The 17,473-nt window shown below is 43.0% G+C and overlaps 1 protein-coding gene across 1 annotated transcript; it reads right to left on the bottom strand.

Annotated features, from left to right (window-relative positions):
• Positions 1–16,363: 16,363 nt before the first annotated feature.
• LOC149188075 (uncharacterized) lies at positions 16,364–16,858 on the bottom strand. The gene has a single exon (XM_089409863.1). The coding sequence runs from the start codon at positions 16,856–16,858 to the stop codon at positions 16,364–16,366; it is 495 nt and encodes a 164-aa protein (XP_089265989.1).
• Positions 16,859–17,473: the final 615 nt, after the last annotated feature.

Genomic DNA, 17,473 nt, shown 5'->3' with positions numbered 1-17,473 from the left:
TTATTTAAAATAAGCCTCTCAAATATAACAATGCTATATATACTTAAAATAACCTTCTAAAATAATCCTTCCACTATAGCATTCTCTACATTAAATTAATTGCACCATATATGACCATACCATATATATAGACCAACTTTTACACCAAGCACGTATATATACTTAATACACCAGCCAAACTATATAAAATTCAACGCAAAATAAAGTTCAACATGCAGAATTAAATAATTTGTAGTTCTTTCATTGAACTTGAAAGTAGCACGCTCAATAAAAAGTTGCATGTATATATCAGGGTCCGCGTATCTCTTTTTCACCACAGGTAAATTGCAATCAAATTATAACCATACATAAATAATGATCGAACTACTGCAATCTGCAAACTTTGTGGTAATGACAATGTATGAAGGAAAATGCTGCTTATCGGCTCTCTTATGATGGATGTGAATGGATATCAATATGATTCAACGCTTTTCACTGGTGATTCACATACATCAAATGCTACAACTTAAATTTCATACTCACATGACTGCACATCTATGCAACCAACTTTTACTTTGCCTGATTGCTGGAGATTACGCACCCCTTCAACAACAACAACACTAGTTGCATTCACACAAATGGCAACTCCAGGTAGCGTAAACAAACATGTAGAAATATCATCTCAACTCCAGGTAGCATATATCAACTCCAAGAAACGAAAAAAACTCACAGAAACTGGAAGCTTATTCCAGTCCACCTTTGGTAGAAATTCATGTTGCATCTCTTGACAAATCCTTATTGCAACTTGGGTTGATTTAGATTCATAACTATGACTACCTTATAAACAAAATTGCAAAACACTTGAGCGTGGATGTTCTCAACGGGCTGCCATTGTAACTGCAAACATATTCTTTTCACTTAACACTTCCTATCCGAGATCCGATACCAAAAATGTTGCAGCGCTCCCAAATTTGGATAAAAAAATTATTAAATTAAATCACACTCCAAAGCTTTAATTAAATCAAAACTCTCAAACTTGATTTTCCCAAAAGATTACATGACTATTTATTTAGAGCAGAGAAGTCTCTTGAATCTCTTCTAGAGAAATTTCCTCTTAGATATTTGGAGGAAGTTGAGAGTTATCCTCTCAATTTTAGGATTCTATCCTAACTTCCCTATCTCCTAGTTAATTCTAGAATGACTCATTAATTCTAGAAAATCCTAGATTCTTTAATTAAATAATTACATAAAATTAAATATGAGATACTCCTGCATCAATATATCATCATTGAAAATAACCTAACATCCATCTTTGAGAGCATAGGATGGCATGGTGTGCTGAGAGAGATTCATATCAACATTAGAAGAAGAGTATCCATATTAGCCAGGCAAGTTACCAATTTTTTTCCTTTCTAGTGGATATGACATATGAGTAGAATATGAGTATAGGGCATAAGACTTGTAATCCTCATAAGAAGATTTTTAATCTTCAAGGAAAGGAAATTTTCAATGGATTAGAGCTATGAGTAAGTCCTTTAAGGGACAAAATAACCAACTAAGAATCCCCCTCAATGTACATCCTAGAGAAGTTATTATGGTTAGCATATCGAAGGCCTTTTGCTAATGCATGAAATTTAGTCATTTTGATGGAGTTGAAACCAAGAGAGACTACATAAAGAAATAGGATGGTACCCTTACCATCTCTTGATATCCCTATAAATACCATTGCCCTTGGATTTCATTTTGACTGGCCATCAAAATTCATCCTATTGAACACTTAGCTTTGAGGGGACTAGTGATTAGCCAAAGAGACCAGGATGAGAGATGGCATGATAAGAAGGGAAAGATAAAAATGAGATAATTGAAGGAGGTGCAATATTTTTGCATCATTAGGGGAAGGTTTCTAGCCTCCACTACTCCAATATTGAATAAGGATTGTGTTGTAGCAGCTACAACCTCCCTCCAAAGTTTTGGCTTGCACCAATTTCAGGGCCTCCCTTCAAGAGTTTCACTTGATGACTACACACTCTCGGGTTCACTCTATGAGCTCATGTGATTCTTTACATCTTCCTTGCTTGTTCATTGCATTCAAGTCTCTGCATGTTGATGTCTAATTCATGCTTGCGACCATGTTCTGGTTATGCTCAAAGTCTTCGCTTCGTATGTGCTTGTTGTGTTCGCTATGAAAGCATTTGTCGCACTCCACACAGAGTCACATTCACTGTAGCGCAAGCATTGTCTCGATCAATGAACGATCAATCATGAGTGTCGCGCTTGTCACATACACCATCGGTCAGTCTTGTTGAACATATGTGTCTGAATGGTTTGGTCATTTCGTTGTCAAGTCATGCGAGTGTGTGTTCGTATGATCACCTATGCATTTTTCGATTGTTCACACACTTAGCCTTTTGCTGAAGGTTCTGATGACCAGACTCCCCTTTGATAGCCAGACCATCACCCTACCATCGACTCAATCGACTGTCAACTAGAATAGCGCAGAAGCACCAAGCTAGTATTTTCAAGTTGCGCTTCCCAAAAATCAATCCAATCAACTCTCATGCCAACCACCCGGACAGTCGGACCCGATAGTCACCTCGGGACTGACTCCCCTCAAAAACTGCGCAAAGGCCACTAACCTCACCTGCTCGACTGATTGAGGAAATTGCATAGACAGGCCGTATTAACACCAAGTGCCCGTCACTATCTCCCTCAGAAAATTGCGCAGTTTTCCCAGTCAGTCATCCCAACAGTCGACCAACTGTTCATCTCAGAAATTATGCAGTGTTCATGAGTAGGCCTTCCACTTCCCATCAGCCAACTCAGCTCAGAAATTGTGCATATATGATTAGCAGACCAAACTCTCAACCTCATTGCAATTTTCCTTGTCAGCAACCCCTAGCAGTAGACTTCCAGTTCCATATGGGAATTGCACAGTTTCTACTTCCAATCTCTCGGGAAGCCAAATGGCAGTTCCCTCTGGCAATTGTGCAATTTTGGCTGCTAGTGACCCCAGTAGCCAATTGGCAGTTCCCTTTGGGAATTGCGCAGTTTTGGCTGCCAGCCTCCTGGGAAGTTCCCCAGAAAAATAGCGCAATCCCTGCCTGCTAACCCTTCATGCAGCTCGACCTGTTCCTCTAGAAAATTGTGTTATTGCCCGTTCATTTTGAAAAATGTGTAGATCATGCCTTCCTTGCCCTCCAGCATCTCGAATTGTTCCTCCCAAAATCTGCGCAATTTTTCCTCTCAGTCGAGCTAGACCTTGCAGAAAGTCACTGTCGACTCACAATGCATGTCTCCATCTCTCAGTGACTCTTGCACAGTTTTCATCAGCAATTTTCCAGAGCCATCGTCCCACATCACAGCCTTGTTGCCTCTCTCGATCACCTGCAACTGAATGATCATGTGTCATGGTAGACTAGGAGGTTTTTTGATTTGATGTCATCTCGTCATGAGTGACTGCAAGTATAGGTACACCAACAAACATGGAAAGACGACGAATGATCCAAGTGGATATTGGTGGCCACCTACCAAGTCCACTTGGACCCCCACCATTGGTTCTTTTAGCTTTTCAGTTTCCTTAATTGTAGCACAGTTTACTATTTTTAGCAGTTTTTCGGGTCCTGAACTTCTGGAGCCATTTTGAGGCCCTAAACGACGTTTTTTGGGAAAACTAGGAGAAACATGGGTCCATGGACCGATGTTGCTCTTCCCAAAGTTGTAGTTCTCAGATAGATCTTTCTAACGAGATATTGTGCGCGTCAAACAGAGATCGTATGCCAAATTTACGATCCCCGGAAGTTGATGTACCAATTTACCCAACAGGGCCCACTGTTTGGTGTTTCATCTTCTAGGGTTAGGTTTTTGGATGTTTAGGGTTTTCCATTATTTCTCCACAATAATTAGGCCTTCAAGCCTCATTGTAACATAGTTCAAAGGCATGTAGCCACCGCATCGCTTCTCAGAGATACGCTACCATCACCCTAGCTGGTTTAATTCCATTACTATTTGTAAGCATATTTCAGTATTTTACATTAATGAAATGAAGTATTATTTCCGTTGCATCTCTGTATTTACGGTTATCTCTGTGATTTGTTACATTCTTGTTTAAATCTGGATCAGTGGTATCAGAGTGGTCTGCTTTTTCTCTGTTTTTCTTTGCATGTCCCCAACGAGGTCGGGATATAAGGAGTTAGGGCTTGAACTGGTTGAACCTTTGCAAGATCAACCTCACAAATCCCGATGGCCTCCCATTGAAGATGAAAAGAAAGATGAGGGGGTAGGAGATCCTATCAAAATCTTGCTCGAAGAAGCCCTCGAGCGACAAAGGAACGTGAAGATGGACAACTTTGCCCAGATTCTTCAACAACTACCCAGGAGCGACGCATCAGCTTCCAACGGCTACTATGGAAACGCACACCGTTTAAGGTACAAGTTAATTTTGAAATCCCCATCTTCGAGGGTCAGATAGATGCAGATGTCATCAATAAATGGTTAAATCTACTAGAGGGTTATTTTTCTGTTCATGATTTTTCCAGTCGGGAAAAGATTATTTTCGCTCTTCTTAAAGCAGCCCCCCACGTCAAAGACTGGTGGGAAACCTACTGTGAGCTGAAGGATGAAAGTACATGCTCACTATTTTCAGCTGCACCAACTTGGGATTCATTCAGGGATGCCATCAAGGAGCAGCACTACCCTTTCGGAAGCTATGAGGATCAATGCATAAAGTGGACCATGCTGCGGCAGGGGATGGACCAAGACGTGCCAGAGTTTACCAATATTTTCCATACCCTTCGTACAAAGTTGGGTATCAAGGATTCAAAGCAGCATTTGGTACTCAAATACTGCGGCTGCCTGCACAAGTACATCCAAGAAGAAACAAAATTCCTGAATATCCCCTCGCTCGGCATGGTATATCGATGTGTCTCAAGGTTGAGAAAAATTTTAAATAGAAGAAGCAAGACTTTGGATCTATGGATTCAAAGCAAGGGAAAGGTGCCCCCAAACCACAAAACAAAGGACAAAGCCAAGGTGAGGTGGCCCAAGACAACCCACCAAAGCTGCAAGCAAAGAACAGCGTCGTGAAGCCGAAAAAGGACATGGGAAAGTGGTGTGAGTTCCATAGGAGCTCCACCCACAACACAAGTGAGTGTCAGGCAAAGCAGTCACTGGTGGCCGAGCTAAAGGTTTCAGATTCAGATGCATGTTTTGACTCTGAGTCAGAACCCGACAAGGGGAATGACAAAGGGAAGCAGATTATCGATGTGGAGCCCAATGCCACCATTTTCACCACGAAGATACAGAAGGAGGAAACCGAAGATCCAGAGGAGGAGGAGCGTCTCATACACTTCCAAATGTGGGTAAACGGCTCCCCACAACAGTTCATTGTCGACAACGGGAGCCAAAAGAACCTCATTTTAGCAGAGGTCGTGAAGTGATTGGGCTTACCGACCACAACACATCCACAATCGTACACCATCGGGTGGTTTCACCAAGGATGGGGTCTTTGCGTGAGCCAGCAGTGTCGCCTTCAATACAACATCAAGCCCTTCATGGATGAGGTATTGTGTGACATTTATTCCTTTGAAGTTTGTGAAGTATTATTAGGACAACCATACTTGTGGAAGTGACATGTTGTGTATGAATCAAGGCCTCGTGTTGTTATTGTTACTTTGGGAAATACGTTGTAAAAGATACCAGAGATAGCACTGCCTACTACCATCTCTTTGGTTACAACAAAACAATGCAGTAAGCTCATTTCCAAAACTGGGAAAATTTTTTTCCTGATGATACGCCCTCAAGGAAAGAAGAAGACGGTGGCCACGACCTCCAGATAAAGCCCCTCTGCATGAGAACTACAGATGGACAAGGTTGTGGAGGAGTACAAGGACATCTTCACCTCCCCCCAGGGGTTCCTCTACATTGTTAGGTCAAGCACTCCATCGATCTGACCCCAGGTGCACCACTGCCCAATGGACCAATCTATCGGCGCTCCATTATGGAGAACGATGAAATCAATAGGCAGATTCAAGAGCTGTTGTAGAAAGGTCACATCCATCCGAGTTCATCACCCTGTCAGAGCCTGATCGTGTTGGTACAGAAGAATGATCAGACTTGGAGACTCTATATTGACTATCGGGCACTGAACAAGATCACTATCCGTAATAGGTACCCGATCCCACAGATTGATGACCTCCTGGACCAACTGAAGGGGGGAAAATATTTCAGCAAGATTGATTTGAAGTCAAGATATCACCAGGTACCAATCGAACCCTTTGCTGTGTGGAAGACTTCCTTCAAAGCCAAGGAGGGCCTTTTCGAATGGTTGGTTATGCCTTTCGGATTGACAAATGCTCCTGCAACTTTCATGAGACTAATGGATGACATCTTGTGGCCTTTCACCAACTCATTTGTGGTGGTATACTTGGATGGCATCCTGGTCTTTAGCCAGAGTTGGGAAGAGCACCTCCACCACATCTGACAGGTTCTCCAAACACTGCGGCAACACAAGTTATGTGCCAATTTGGAGAAATGCACTTTTGGCATGACCCAGGTTTAGTATCTGGGATACATTATTGATGAGCAGGGGGTGCATGTGGATCCAGCCAAGATCCAAGTCATTCGGGATTGGCCATCTCCAACCACTATGATAGAGCTCTGCAGCTTTCTAGGTCTTGCTAACTTCTACCGCAAGTTCGTGTTGGGATTTTCTCATATTACTTGGCCCTTGAGTCAAGTCACCAAGGGAGGAGCGAAAGAAAAATTATTTTGGTCTGAATCTCAATAGAAAGCATTCACAGAGTTGAAAGATCGCCTCTGCACGACACTATTTCTTGCATTACTAGACTTGCAACAACCATTTGAGCTCGAGATAGATGCCTCTGACTATGCTATTGGGGTAGTCCTTACTCAACACGAGCATCCAGTGGCATATCATAGTGAGACACTTTCAGACATAGTCCAGAAGTATCCCACTTATGACAAAGATATGTATTCCATTGTGCAGACCTGCTGACAATGGAAGCATTACATTTTGGGGAAGGAAATGGTCATCCACACAGACCATCGACCCCTGCAATTCATACAGACCCAAGGGAAATTGCAGAATGATCGCCATCAGAAGTGGTCCACATACCTGCAACAGTTCCATTTGAATATCAAGTATAAGAAGGGCATCACCAATAATGTTGCAGATTGCCTCAGTCGACCACTGATCATGGCATTAACCACCGTGCTCAACTCTTGTCGGCACGAGACTTATGATTGGTCACTTCTCTACAAAAGCAACCCAGAATTCGGCCACACATACCAAACACTCTTGTAGGGTCAGCATGTTCTAGATTTTCACCTTAAGAATGCCCTGTTATGCCACCTGGGTCACCTTTGTGTTCCTTCAAGTGAGCGTGCCAAGATGATTTGGGAAGCACACTACAGTCAGGCTGTTGGGCATTTCGGGGTCAAGAAAATGGTGGCAGTACTGCAGAAGTATTTCTTTTGGCCGAATCTTCGACAAGATGTTGGGAAGTACATCAGATCATGCACTGTTTGTGCCATTTCCAAACCGACCATCAAGAAGCAAGACCTCTATACCTCATTTGCTACCCCTATTCGACCTTGGGAATCCATCTCCATGGACTACATGTCAGGCCTTCCTTCCACTAAGCATGGAAACGACTATGTTTTTGTGGTTCTCAATAGGTTCTCGAATATGGCCATTATGGCAACCTGCAAGAAGAATATCACAGCAGAAGCCACTACTAAACTCTTCTTTGAACGAGTGTCGGTACACTTTGGGATCCCACTATCTATCATCTTAGATCGGGACAGTAGGTTCCTCACTACATTTTGGTCCAATCTTTGGTTGATGCTAGACACCAAACTCACTAAGTCCACAGCCTTCCATCCTCAAACTGATGGCCAGATAGAGGTTGTTAACAGGATGATTGTACACATTCAGCGCATGTATAACTCAAAGCATCCACGCACATGGGACAAGAGCCTCCTCTATGTTTAGAACAGCTACAACCAGGCTCTTCATAGCTCAATTGGCCACAACCCTTTTCAGGTGGGCTTGGGATTCCAGCCACTATGTCCCATTGATGTGGCCATGCCATTTGCAGCTACTCACATAGATTCTGCTCATGTCCAGTTCGAAGCAGATAAGGCAACCAACTTCATTGAGCACATCCAACATATTCGCCAGCAGGTCCATGACATTCTGGAGAAACGAAATTCCAAGTACAAGCAGCGACATGATCAACATCGGGTGCCACACAAGTTTCAAGCGGGCAACAAAGTCTGGTTGCATTTGCAAAAGGAACGTCTTATCGGAGCCTATTGGAAATGCAGACCACTCCGATATGGTCCTTACACCATTACCAAGGTTGTGGGAGACAACGCATTTGAGCTCAACATTCCCCCATTCCTTGGCCTGCACCCAGTGTTCGATGTGGACCACCTTCGGGCATACTTTCCACCATTATTAGACACATCCGACATTGTAGAATAGCTCACACCCACAGAGTTAAATCTAGATTGCATGGAACAAGCTACAACTAATCGGATCATGGACACACAGACCAAGCACACTCGCCAACATAATATCCAACTATATCGAAATGTCAAAGTAGGCCAACTCCTTCACTAGGGAAAGTGGCTCACCAGGGACCAAGTTCAGCAAAAGTTTCCTCATCTCATGGAGGAACTCAACGCAATGGGGACCATTGCTTCCTAAGGGGGGAGGAATGATCTAGGTGGATATTGGTGGCCACCTGCCAAGTCCACTTGGACCCCCACCATTGGTTCTTTCATCTTTTCAGTTTCCTTAATTGTAGCACAGTTTAATATTTTTAGCAGTTTTTCGGGTCCTGAACTTCTGGAGCCGTTTTGAGGCCATAAACGACGTTTTTTGGGAAAACTGGGAGCAACATGGGTCCATAGACCAATGTTTCTCTTCCCAAAGTTGTAGTTCTCGGATAGATCTTTCTAACGAGATATTGTGCACGTCAAACAGAGATCGTATGCCAAAGTTACGACCCCGGGAAGTTGATGTACCAATTTACCCAAACGGGACCCACAGTTTGGCGTTTCATCTTCTAGGGTTAGGTTTTTGGATGTTTAGGGTTTTCCATTGTTTCTCAACAATAAATAGGCCTTCGAGCCTCATTGTAACATAGTTCAGAGGCATGTAGCTGCCACATCTCTTCTTAGAGATACGCTACCATCTCCCTAGCTGGTTTAGTTCCATTGCTGTTTGTAAGCATATTTCAGTATTTTACATTAATGAAATGAAGTATTATTTCCTCTGCATCTCTATGTTTATGGTTATCTTTGTGATTTGTTGCATTCCTGTTTAAATCTGGATCAACGAATGGGATGAACGAAGGAAGCACATGCAGAATGACAGGTTCACCAACGAATGAATGAATGAAGCATGCAAAGCGAACGAACACGAAAAACATGCACCTTCGCAACAAATGAGCCTGTCAAGCCTTCTAGCATGCAATCAAGGAACAACATGCTAAAATTTCATCAAGCGAACCAAGGACCATCAAAGACTCTGCACACTTCGCCATGCAGAGGTGAAGCTATGATACACCATGAAGACATCCATCACCCACCAGCACTATAGCTCGACATGCACTCCAGCAGCAGCACGAATGTACTAGCATTGTCATGTCAAGTCATGTCGAGTCACGTCATGCATCATGTCACCCACATCTACACTATGGGCTTGTTGTCAATCAATGTGATGTAATGTGGAAGTCCAAGAGACCCACTTGGTGAAAAAAGAGTCATGTAAGTCGAAAAGTCATGGAAGTCAAATGGTCATGAGGGTAGTCGAACAACCACAAGGCTTAGTTTCACCCTTGGCTATAAATACCCCCCTCAATTGTACATTCAAAGGACTTTTTCACCTCAGCTCCTCCCAATAGGTAAGAGAGTATGTAATTTTTTCTTTGAGGAGTAAGTAGTGGCTCCAATGCCCCACACTTGGGGTTAGTGATGTATGGTGTAATGATGTGTCTTGAAACTTTCGCTTAATCCAGAATCCTACTAATAGGTCAACACGTTTTCACACATGTATTTGATCTATTGTAAGACTGATCTTTAACATTTGTAATGCATGTTGCTTTAACCTGTGTTCTACATCTGAACTGATTCATTTGTTGTAATGCATAATCTATTAATGGAAATGTGTTGTATATTATGTTAACGTTCCCTTTCCCGTGTAGACTGATCTCCTGGACATCAGACAATCCTTTCACATGAAGCTTGCTGTAACAACCATTGCACTCATTCGGGCTACTCCCTGAGTGTTGTACATGTTATTTCACCTTGTATGTTGTGACTGCCACATCTGTGTGGATTGCTCCATCGGAAGCTGTGCATTTCCTGTTGTGTTGTGTGTTCCTAGTAGTGTTGGGATTGCTCCCAATCGACCTATAACTCACTCTCACCCTCTCCCTCGACAGTGAAAGAACCATTGACACAAGTGACACTTACACTCACCAGGTACGCTAACCTCACTTCTCGAAGAAAAATAAAACCACTCTCCTGTGTTGATGAGCAAGAGTTGAGGCAAATCCTTAAGATATTGGAAACCAGGCCATCATACCGGATGGGACTCCCACACCAAACGGTGTGAGGTCTAGTTGGGACTTCATACCGGGGTGATCCCCTGAATGTTGGTAGGTCCAGCACCATCAATATTTATGGTGCTAGAAGGAGGGTAGCTAGTTGTACATGGCTAAAATTCCCCTCACACTCACTCATCAATCATCCGGTAAAGGCAGTAACTCGCACTCCCTCTCACATGAATATGCATTTGGTTACTCCTCACCTCCCAGAATTGAATACGAGATTTCATATCAACACCTTCGCTCCATCCATATCATCACACACCAGTTTGTGAAAGCAGACGGACTGATCCCAAGTGTACAACATCTTCCACACACATCTAGAAAGCAAAAAGCCACTCCCACAGGAGTTGTTACATCATCGGTGGAAGAAGTAGTCCTTGGCATGCTTGAAGGTCTAGAGAAAGCTATTGAAGATGGAGAGGAACCTCCAATCTTCCTTGAATATGAACAAGGCACTCTTATGATCTTGGGATCGAACTCCGCTATAGGAGGCAGAGGGGAAGGTAGTGGAGGAGGTGGAGGCAGAGACAAAACGACACACTCAGATCCAAAACCATCAAACTCAGAAGGAGAGGAAGAAGACGAAGAAGACAAAGATATGGCTGACCCAAATCTTAAATGGATGACTCAAGGACCATTGGCTCTCCCCACTGTTTTTCACAAGATGCCAAAGCGAGCACAGAGAATGAACATCAAGTTCAACCCTGACAATGTGGTGAAGGTAGACGACCACTTAGACAACTTCTACATACAGCTATAGACCCTTAAGGTACGTTATGATGATGTAGCATGTAGACTGTTCCCATGTACCTTGGATGGCCGCGGCTGCTCGGTATCACAACCTTCCACCCAACTCCATACCGAACTAGGGTTCTTTGAAATGTTTGTTCCTTGAAAATTTTGCTAGTGACAAGACCCCAACCATGCTGCTCAAGGAATTGGGAAGCCTCAGGATGGAGGGAAAAGAGAAAGTGAAAGACTTCATTAAGAGGTTTATGTGTATTTTGAACAAATTTGTAGAAGACACTAAACCTCATGACTCCATCACTATTGACTATTACACGTCTGCACTGCCAACCACCATTGCGCAGTTCGTCAAATGAGCTGTGAAGCCAACACTTTTAGAAAACTGTGAAGAGGCTATTGTTGTTGAAAAAGACTTGAACGTAATTAGAGTCATCAAGGATGACGAATCAACGAAACACTCCAAGGATGTGAGAAGAAAGCCCCAAACAACGACGAGCAAGGGTAGAGAGAAGGAAGCAACTAATATTGATACCCTCACTCGCCTTGTCAAAAACTTGGCCACATAAATGTCTGAACTCAAGCAATGGAAAACGGACACATTCACAAGCATCCATCTGCCCAGACAAAGATAGGTAAGCAGTTCATCAACCGACTCTTCAAGAAACAACTGGTTTGCTTCCAAATTTGTGCAGAAGCCTGTGTTCCAACTTGATCAGTGCGTTGATCCTAATTTCTTTTCCTTCCAAGAAGAGTTCCACCCCGATACATCTCGTTTAGATTGAAAGTGAGTCGTTACCTATGTTTGCATTCATACACTTGATGTGGAAGGCGATATGTAGGAGCAACGGGAAGACACTGATGATAGCGGAGAGGTTGCACCTGATGAAAGACCAAGTTCTAGGCATGTGGTGAACGATTGTTAGTGCTCGCAAGTAATCTCAAAGATGAACACCGATAAGCAGCCCCAATAGAAAAATGATCATTACAATATTAGGAGTAAAGGGGCTCCCCCTACACTTGGGGAAATGCAAGAGAAGGTGAGGAAACTCATAAAGAAGGCTAATCCACCAGCTGCCTTGAAGAAACAAACATAAAGCAAGTCCAGGAAGAGAGCGGCATATAAGAGTACGTCCATGAGCAACAAGTTGCAGAACACTCCACCGAACAACACGAACATCTGTTCCACCCTGGACACCTCGGTGAGTCTACCATCTCTGGACTACAACATATTCGATGACATGAAGAAAACTTGGGTGAACATCAGTTTGTTTGAGTTAGCCAAAGTCCAGAGTTAGCGAGATATCCTACTACGTGCGTTAGGACAAACAGTATCAGACAATGCAGCCTCTACTAGCAAGGGAGCAAGCATACCTCCTGGATGACTATCTACTGTGCTCAATACACTTTGGATAGAAGAAGCAAACTCAAGCTACCCCCCATTCCTACTTTCTTTTGAAGTTTTCAACTACAATGTTCACAACTGCTTGGTTGATTATGGCACGGTAGCCAATGTCATGTTGCTCTCTGTTGTTAAGAAGATCAATGCACGATGGAGCGAAACATCCGCGAGAATCATCCAATTTGACAGAACCTCAGTACCAGCGATTGTTGAGCCTTGAGACATGATTATCCAACTATCCCATGACGGTCGAGTCCACCAATGCATCAACATAATTGTTGTGGACATACCGAAAGCATATGGCCTGCTACTCAGCAAAGACTAGTCCAACAATCTAGATGGATATTTTTCTACAGACTGGTCTCACATGTGGCTTCCGTACAAGGGATGAAGCAACCAAATCTGGGTGTTATCCGAGAGGTATATGAAACACAATGTCAATCTCCTTAATGACGAGAATGAACCATTGGCCTTCACATAACTCATGTTTGAAAACTGCCTCCTGGAAAAGGCATTGGAGTGTTATCCTGCATGGCTAGCTCCAACATCATCAGACAAGCAGTTGGGGCACCTTCCTCGTCCAATTGATGATAATGGAACTTGTACAATTTGTTTTTCCGATAGTAGCAATAGTAGAAGCAATGGTAGTAGCAAGAGTAATAACACACCAAATGGTCCATGTACAGATAATTTGTGGAACATGAGTCTTGATAAATTGGGAACACATGATGACTCAAGGATTGAGTGTATCTCAGTCAACCAAAGCAATGGAAAACACAAGATTTTAAGCTTTTTGAATTTTGAAGTCACAAACAATGATACTGAGTATGAAGCACTCATGTTGAACACATAAAGGACCAACACTATGAATGAACAAAGAAACCTGGGAACCTACCACGATCTGAAGATGGCCAATCTTGGTACAAGCTACACACTATAGCAATGACAAATCGTTAACCACTTGATTGAACAATATCAAGATGGGTTTGCACGAGTAGATGATGACCTGAGTACATACTACACACAAGAAATCCAACATGAGATTCCAATTAAAGGAGGAGACAAGCCATTACAACAAAGAACAGGTAACACATGCATGTTGTTTGCACTCCTTTCACCAAAAGGATTGACTAACAGTTTAAGTGTTTGGATTACTTGCAAAGTTTGTCATCATACTTGGTTTTCTAATTTAAATCCTGCACGTAATAAATCTGGGAAATTCTCTTACGCATTGATTTCAGAAACTTGAATCCTTCCTGGAATAAAAATAACTACCTCGTGCCATCATCCGAGCCCATGTTGCACTCAGTACCTGAAATAATGGTGTTGTCTTCACTCTAAGGTCTTCCGGAATGTCACCAGGTTCCAGTAGCGGAGCCTGGTGGACTTGCTCTGGTCTACAAGAAGCTTGGCCCACACACGTATCATTTGATATCACTGGGCAAAAGGATCGACAACCTTCCTGACAATGGCCAAGATCTCAAACATTATTTTCAGTAGGTCGGGCCACACCCGTGCCATTTACATAGTCTTCTTACTTCTTGTTGTTTCATTTGGTTTTTTTTCTTATTGTCTTTTCTTTTGCTTTGTTTTGTTTTGCTTACTATTTTTGTTCATGTTCATTCTATTTCTTTGATATATTACTATTTTTGTTTCCGGAAATAAGTGTTGCCAACTACTACGTCCTGGCTTTTGAATAGAGTATGTGGCTGAAATTTGAGGAAACTCGTGACCTTGTATCACTTGGCCAATCTTGTGTCCACCTTCTCTGTGCTTGGTTGTAACTTTTAGCCGATGAAGTCCTGACAGAAAATACAAACCATCTGCAAGGGAAGTTTTGGTCCAACCGTGAACCTGTGTCCACACTGGGAAGCCCCATGCCTATACTCAACAATCTGCTCTGTGTATTCAATCTCATTGAACTAGTAGAAACGGAGAAGGGGAAAAAATAAACGAGAAAACCTATGTCAGAGGTCTTACATGCTTCTCTGAAGGAACAACCTCTTTTGCTCTTAATAAGCTGGGATCCCTCTTCCACCCCAAAAATAAATAAGTGCCTATGCATACTCCTCTTGAAAAATACAAAGGAAAAAGAAGAGAAAGGTTTCCTACATAGAGAGGTGAATCATGCAACTCCACCAAGGTACTGACCAAGCTCGTTGGTAGTGGAGCAATGTATGTGTTCCTGCGTGACTCTGTTGGGGTACTGCCCAAGCCTGCTGGCAGTAGAGAACCACCAGAGATGAAAACTTATACTCTGAAAATCTTCAACTCACGAGCTACACTACCCTTCCCGGATTCGAAACATTGAGATATAAGCTTAACTTTTGATTGTGTTTGGCTGAGTTGGAAAAGGGGTGAACCATGTATGTCCATGGGGTAAGTGGGGAAACTAAGGTAATTCTTACAGTGATTCAATACTCCCTGAAAGACCAAGGCCCTGTGCTAGCAATGTACCGAAAAAGAGAAGTTGGAGTTCTACCAGTGTGTTGCCAAGTGTTGTAGCGGCTACAACCACCCTCCAAAATTTTGGCATGCACCAATTTCAGAGCCTCCCTTGAAAAGTTTCACTTGATGACTACACACTCTCGGGTTCACTCTGTGATCTCATGTGAGTCTTTACATCCGCCTTGTTTGTTCATTGCATTCAAGTCTATGCATGCTAATGTCTAAGTCATGCTTGTGACCATGTTATGGTTATGCTCAAAGCCTTCGCATCGTATGTGCTTGTTGTGTTTCCTATGAAAGCATCTGTCGCACTCACACATGGAGTCACATTCACTGTCGTGCAAGAATCATCTCAATTAATGAACGATCAATCATGAGTGCCGCGCTTGTCACATACACCGTCAGTCAGTTTTGTTGAACATGTGTGTCTGGATGGTTTGATCGTTTCGTCGTCAAGTCATGTGGGTGTGTGTTCGTATGATCACCTATGCATCTTTCGATTGTTCACACACTTAGTCTTTTGCTGAAGGTTTTGACGACCAGACTCCCCTCTTAAATCTGAACCATCACCCTCCCATCGACTCGATCGAATGTCAACCAGAACAACGTAGAAGCACCAAGCTAGTCTTTTCAAGCTGCACTGCTCACAAGAAATCCAATCAACTCTCATGCTGGCTACCTGGATAGTCATACCTGACAATCACCCTGGGATTGACTCCCTTCAACAACTGTGTAGAGGCCGCTGACCTCACCTACTCGACTGACTGAGGAAATTATGCAGACAGGCTGGATAGATACCAAGTGCTCGTCCCTGTCTCCCTCAGAAAATTGCCCAGTTTTCCCAGTCAGTCATCCCAACAGTTGACCAACTGTTAATCTCAGAAATTGCATAGTGTTCATGAGCAGGCTTTCTACTTCCCATCAGTCAACTCAGCTCAAAAATTTCCCTCTAGCAGCCCGAATTGTTCCTCCCAAATTTTGCGCAATTTTTCCTCCTAGCTGAGCCAGGCCTTGCAGACAGTCACCGTCAACTCAAATCCCCTGTCCCCATCTCTCAGTGAATCTTTCACAATTTTCATTAGCAGTTTCCTAGATCCATTGTCCCGAATCACAACCTTGCTGCCTCTCTAGGTCACCTGCAACCGAATGATCATGTGTCATGGTAGACTAGGAGGTCAACTGCCTTGGCAAACCACCACTTCGTTTCCCTAGGCGCGGACACATGGATGGCCCTCCTCGACCACTCGAATTCGTCCCACTCGCTGCCCTTCCCGTCGCAGTGGAAAAGCATCCCCGTGAAATTCTCCGAAAACTTTCGAACGGCTCGGTCGATAATGCCCTTCTGCCGTATGCCCACCGTGAAGGTGACCAGATATTTGGGCTTCCACGGCAAGTCCTCGCTAGGGTTGTCCCACAGCCTGCGCATATACAGATCTGTTTGGGGAACTGAAATACCCGGAGGAAGTGGCGGCGTCTCTAAGCTGCTGTTTCTGCCATTTTTAACCATGGATAAAAAGCCGATAGTGGGATTGCAGTGGGCACAAATGCAATTTCTATTTATATGGCGGTGAGGTGTGAAATAGGCCGGCGGTGAAAATAGAGTAATTTGGGGCGAAACTGTACCCATCAAATACCCAAACGCCATTCCGAGGAGCGTATAGAACATAAAGGGCCTCACTGTGATCAGGTCGCTGCTGTGCTTCTTCATAATGTCTTAATTGCTATGAATATGCGCAAATCAGCCTGCCTGCCTTTCCTCTTGTAAAAAAAAAGTAGCTCTACATACCTCACCGTCGGCCGCCCTTCAGTAAAAAAACAGCTTTACATGAGTGGAGAAAGCACGGTCCTGGTTCACAGATTTTGAAGAATCTGGTCAATTTCTGTTATCATGGTCGGCCATGAATCTCTAGGGCACTACACAGTAAAGCTAATGTCATTAAAATTTATAAAATTGGATACGTCAGAGATCCATGTAACATGCATCATTATAATTATCATAGTTTGAGCATCAGGGTCCCTCACAGACGTTTAAAAGCAACCGTTTTGGCTTTTTCGCTTTGACAAAGGTTTTATCCTTTTTTTAATGCGTGAAGATCTGGCAATCTCTAAAGTTTGGCATCCCGTTTGGCATCTTTAAAGTAATTTATCAAAGTAAAACACCAGGATTCATTAATTTTTTTGGGTTTAGATTTTATATATTCATTTATTTAATATGAGTTTAGAGAGATCAATTTTTTAGTGTAAATTTTAGAGTGTAAAA

Source organism: Pinus tabuliformis, chromosome 3_1 (genome assembly GCF_031772625.1).
Source record: "Pinus tabuliformis cultivar Carrire ecotype Pingquan chromosome 3_1, CPIR1, whole genome shotgun sequence".
Classification (NCBI taxonomy): domain Eukaryota; kingdom Viridiplantae; phylum Streptophyta; class Pinopsida; order Pinales; family Pinaceae; genus Pinus; species Pinus tabuliformis.
This window is presented reverse-complemented; position numbering and strand designations above follow the sequence as displayed.

Bases quoted from the DNA above. Each gene is read 5' to 3' on its own strand.
- LOC149188075 (XM_089409863.1), bottom strand. From the start codon at position 16,858: ATGGCGTTTGGGTATTTGATGGGTACAGTTTCGCCCCAAATTACTCTA.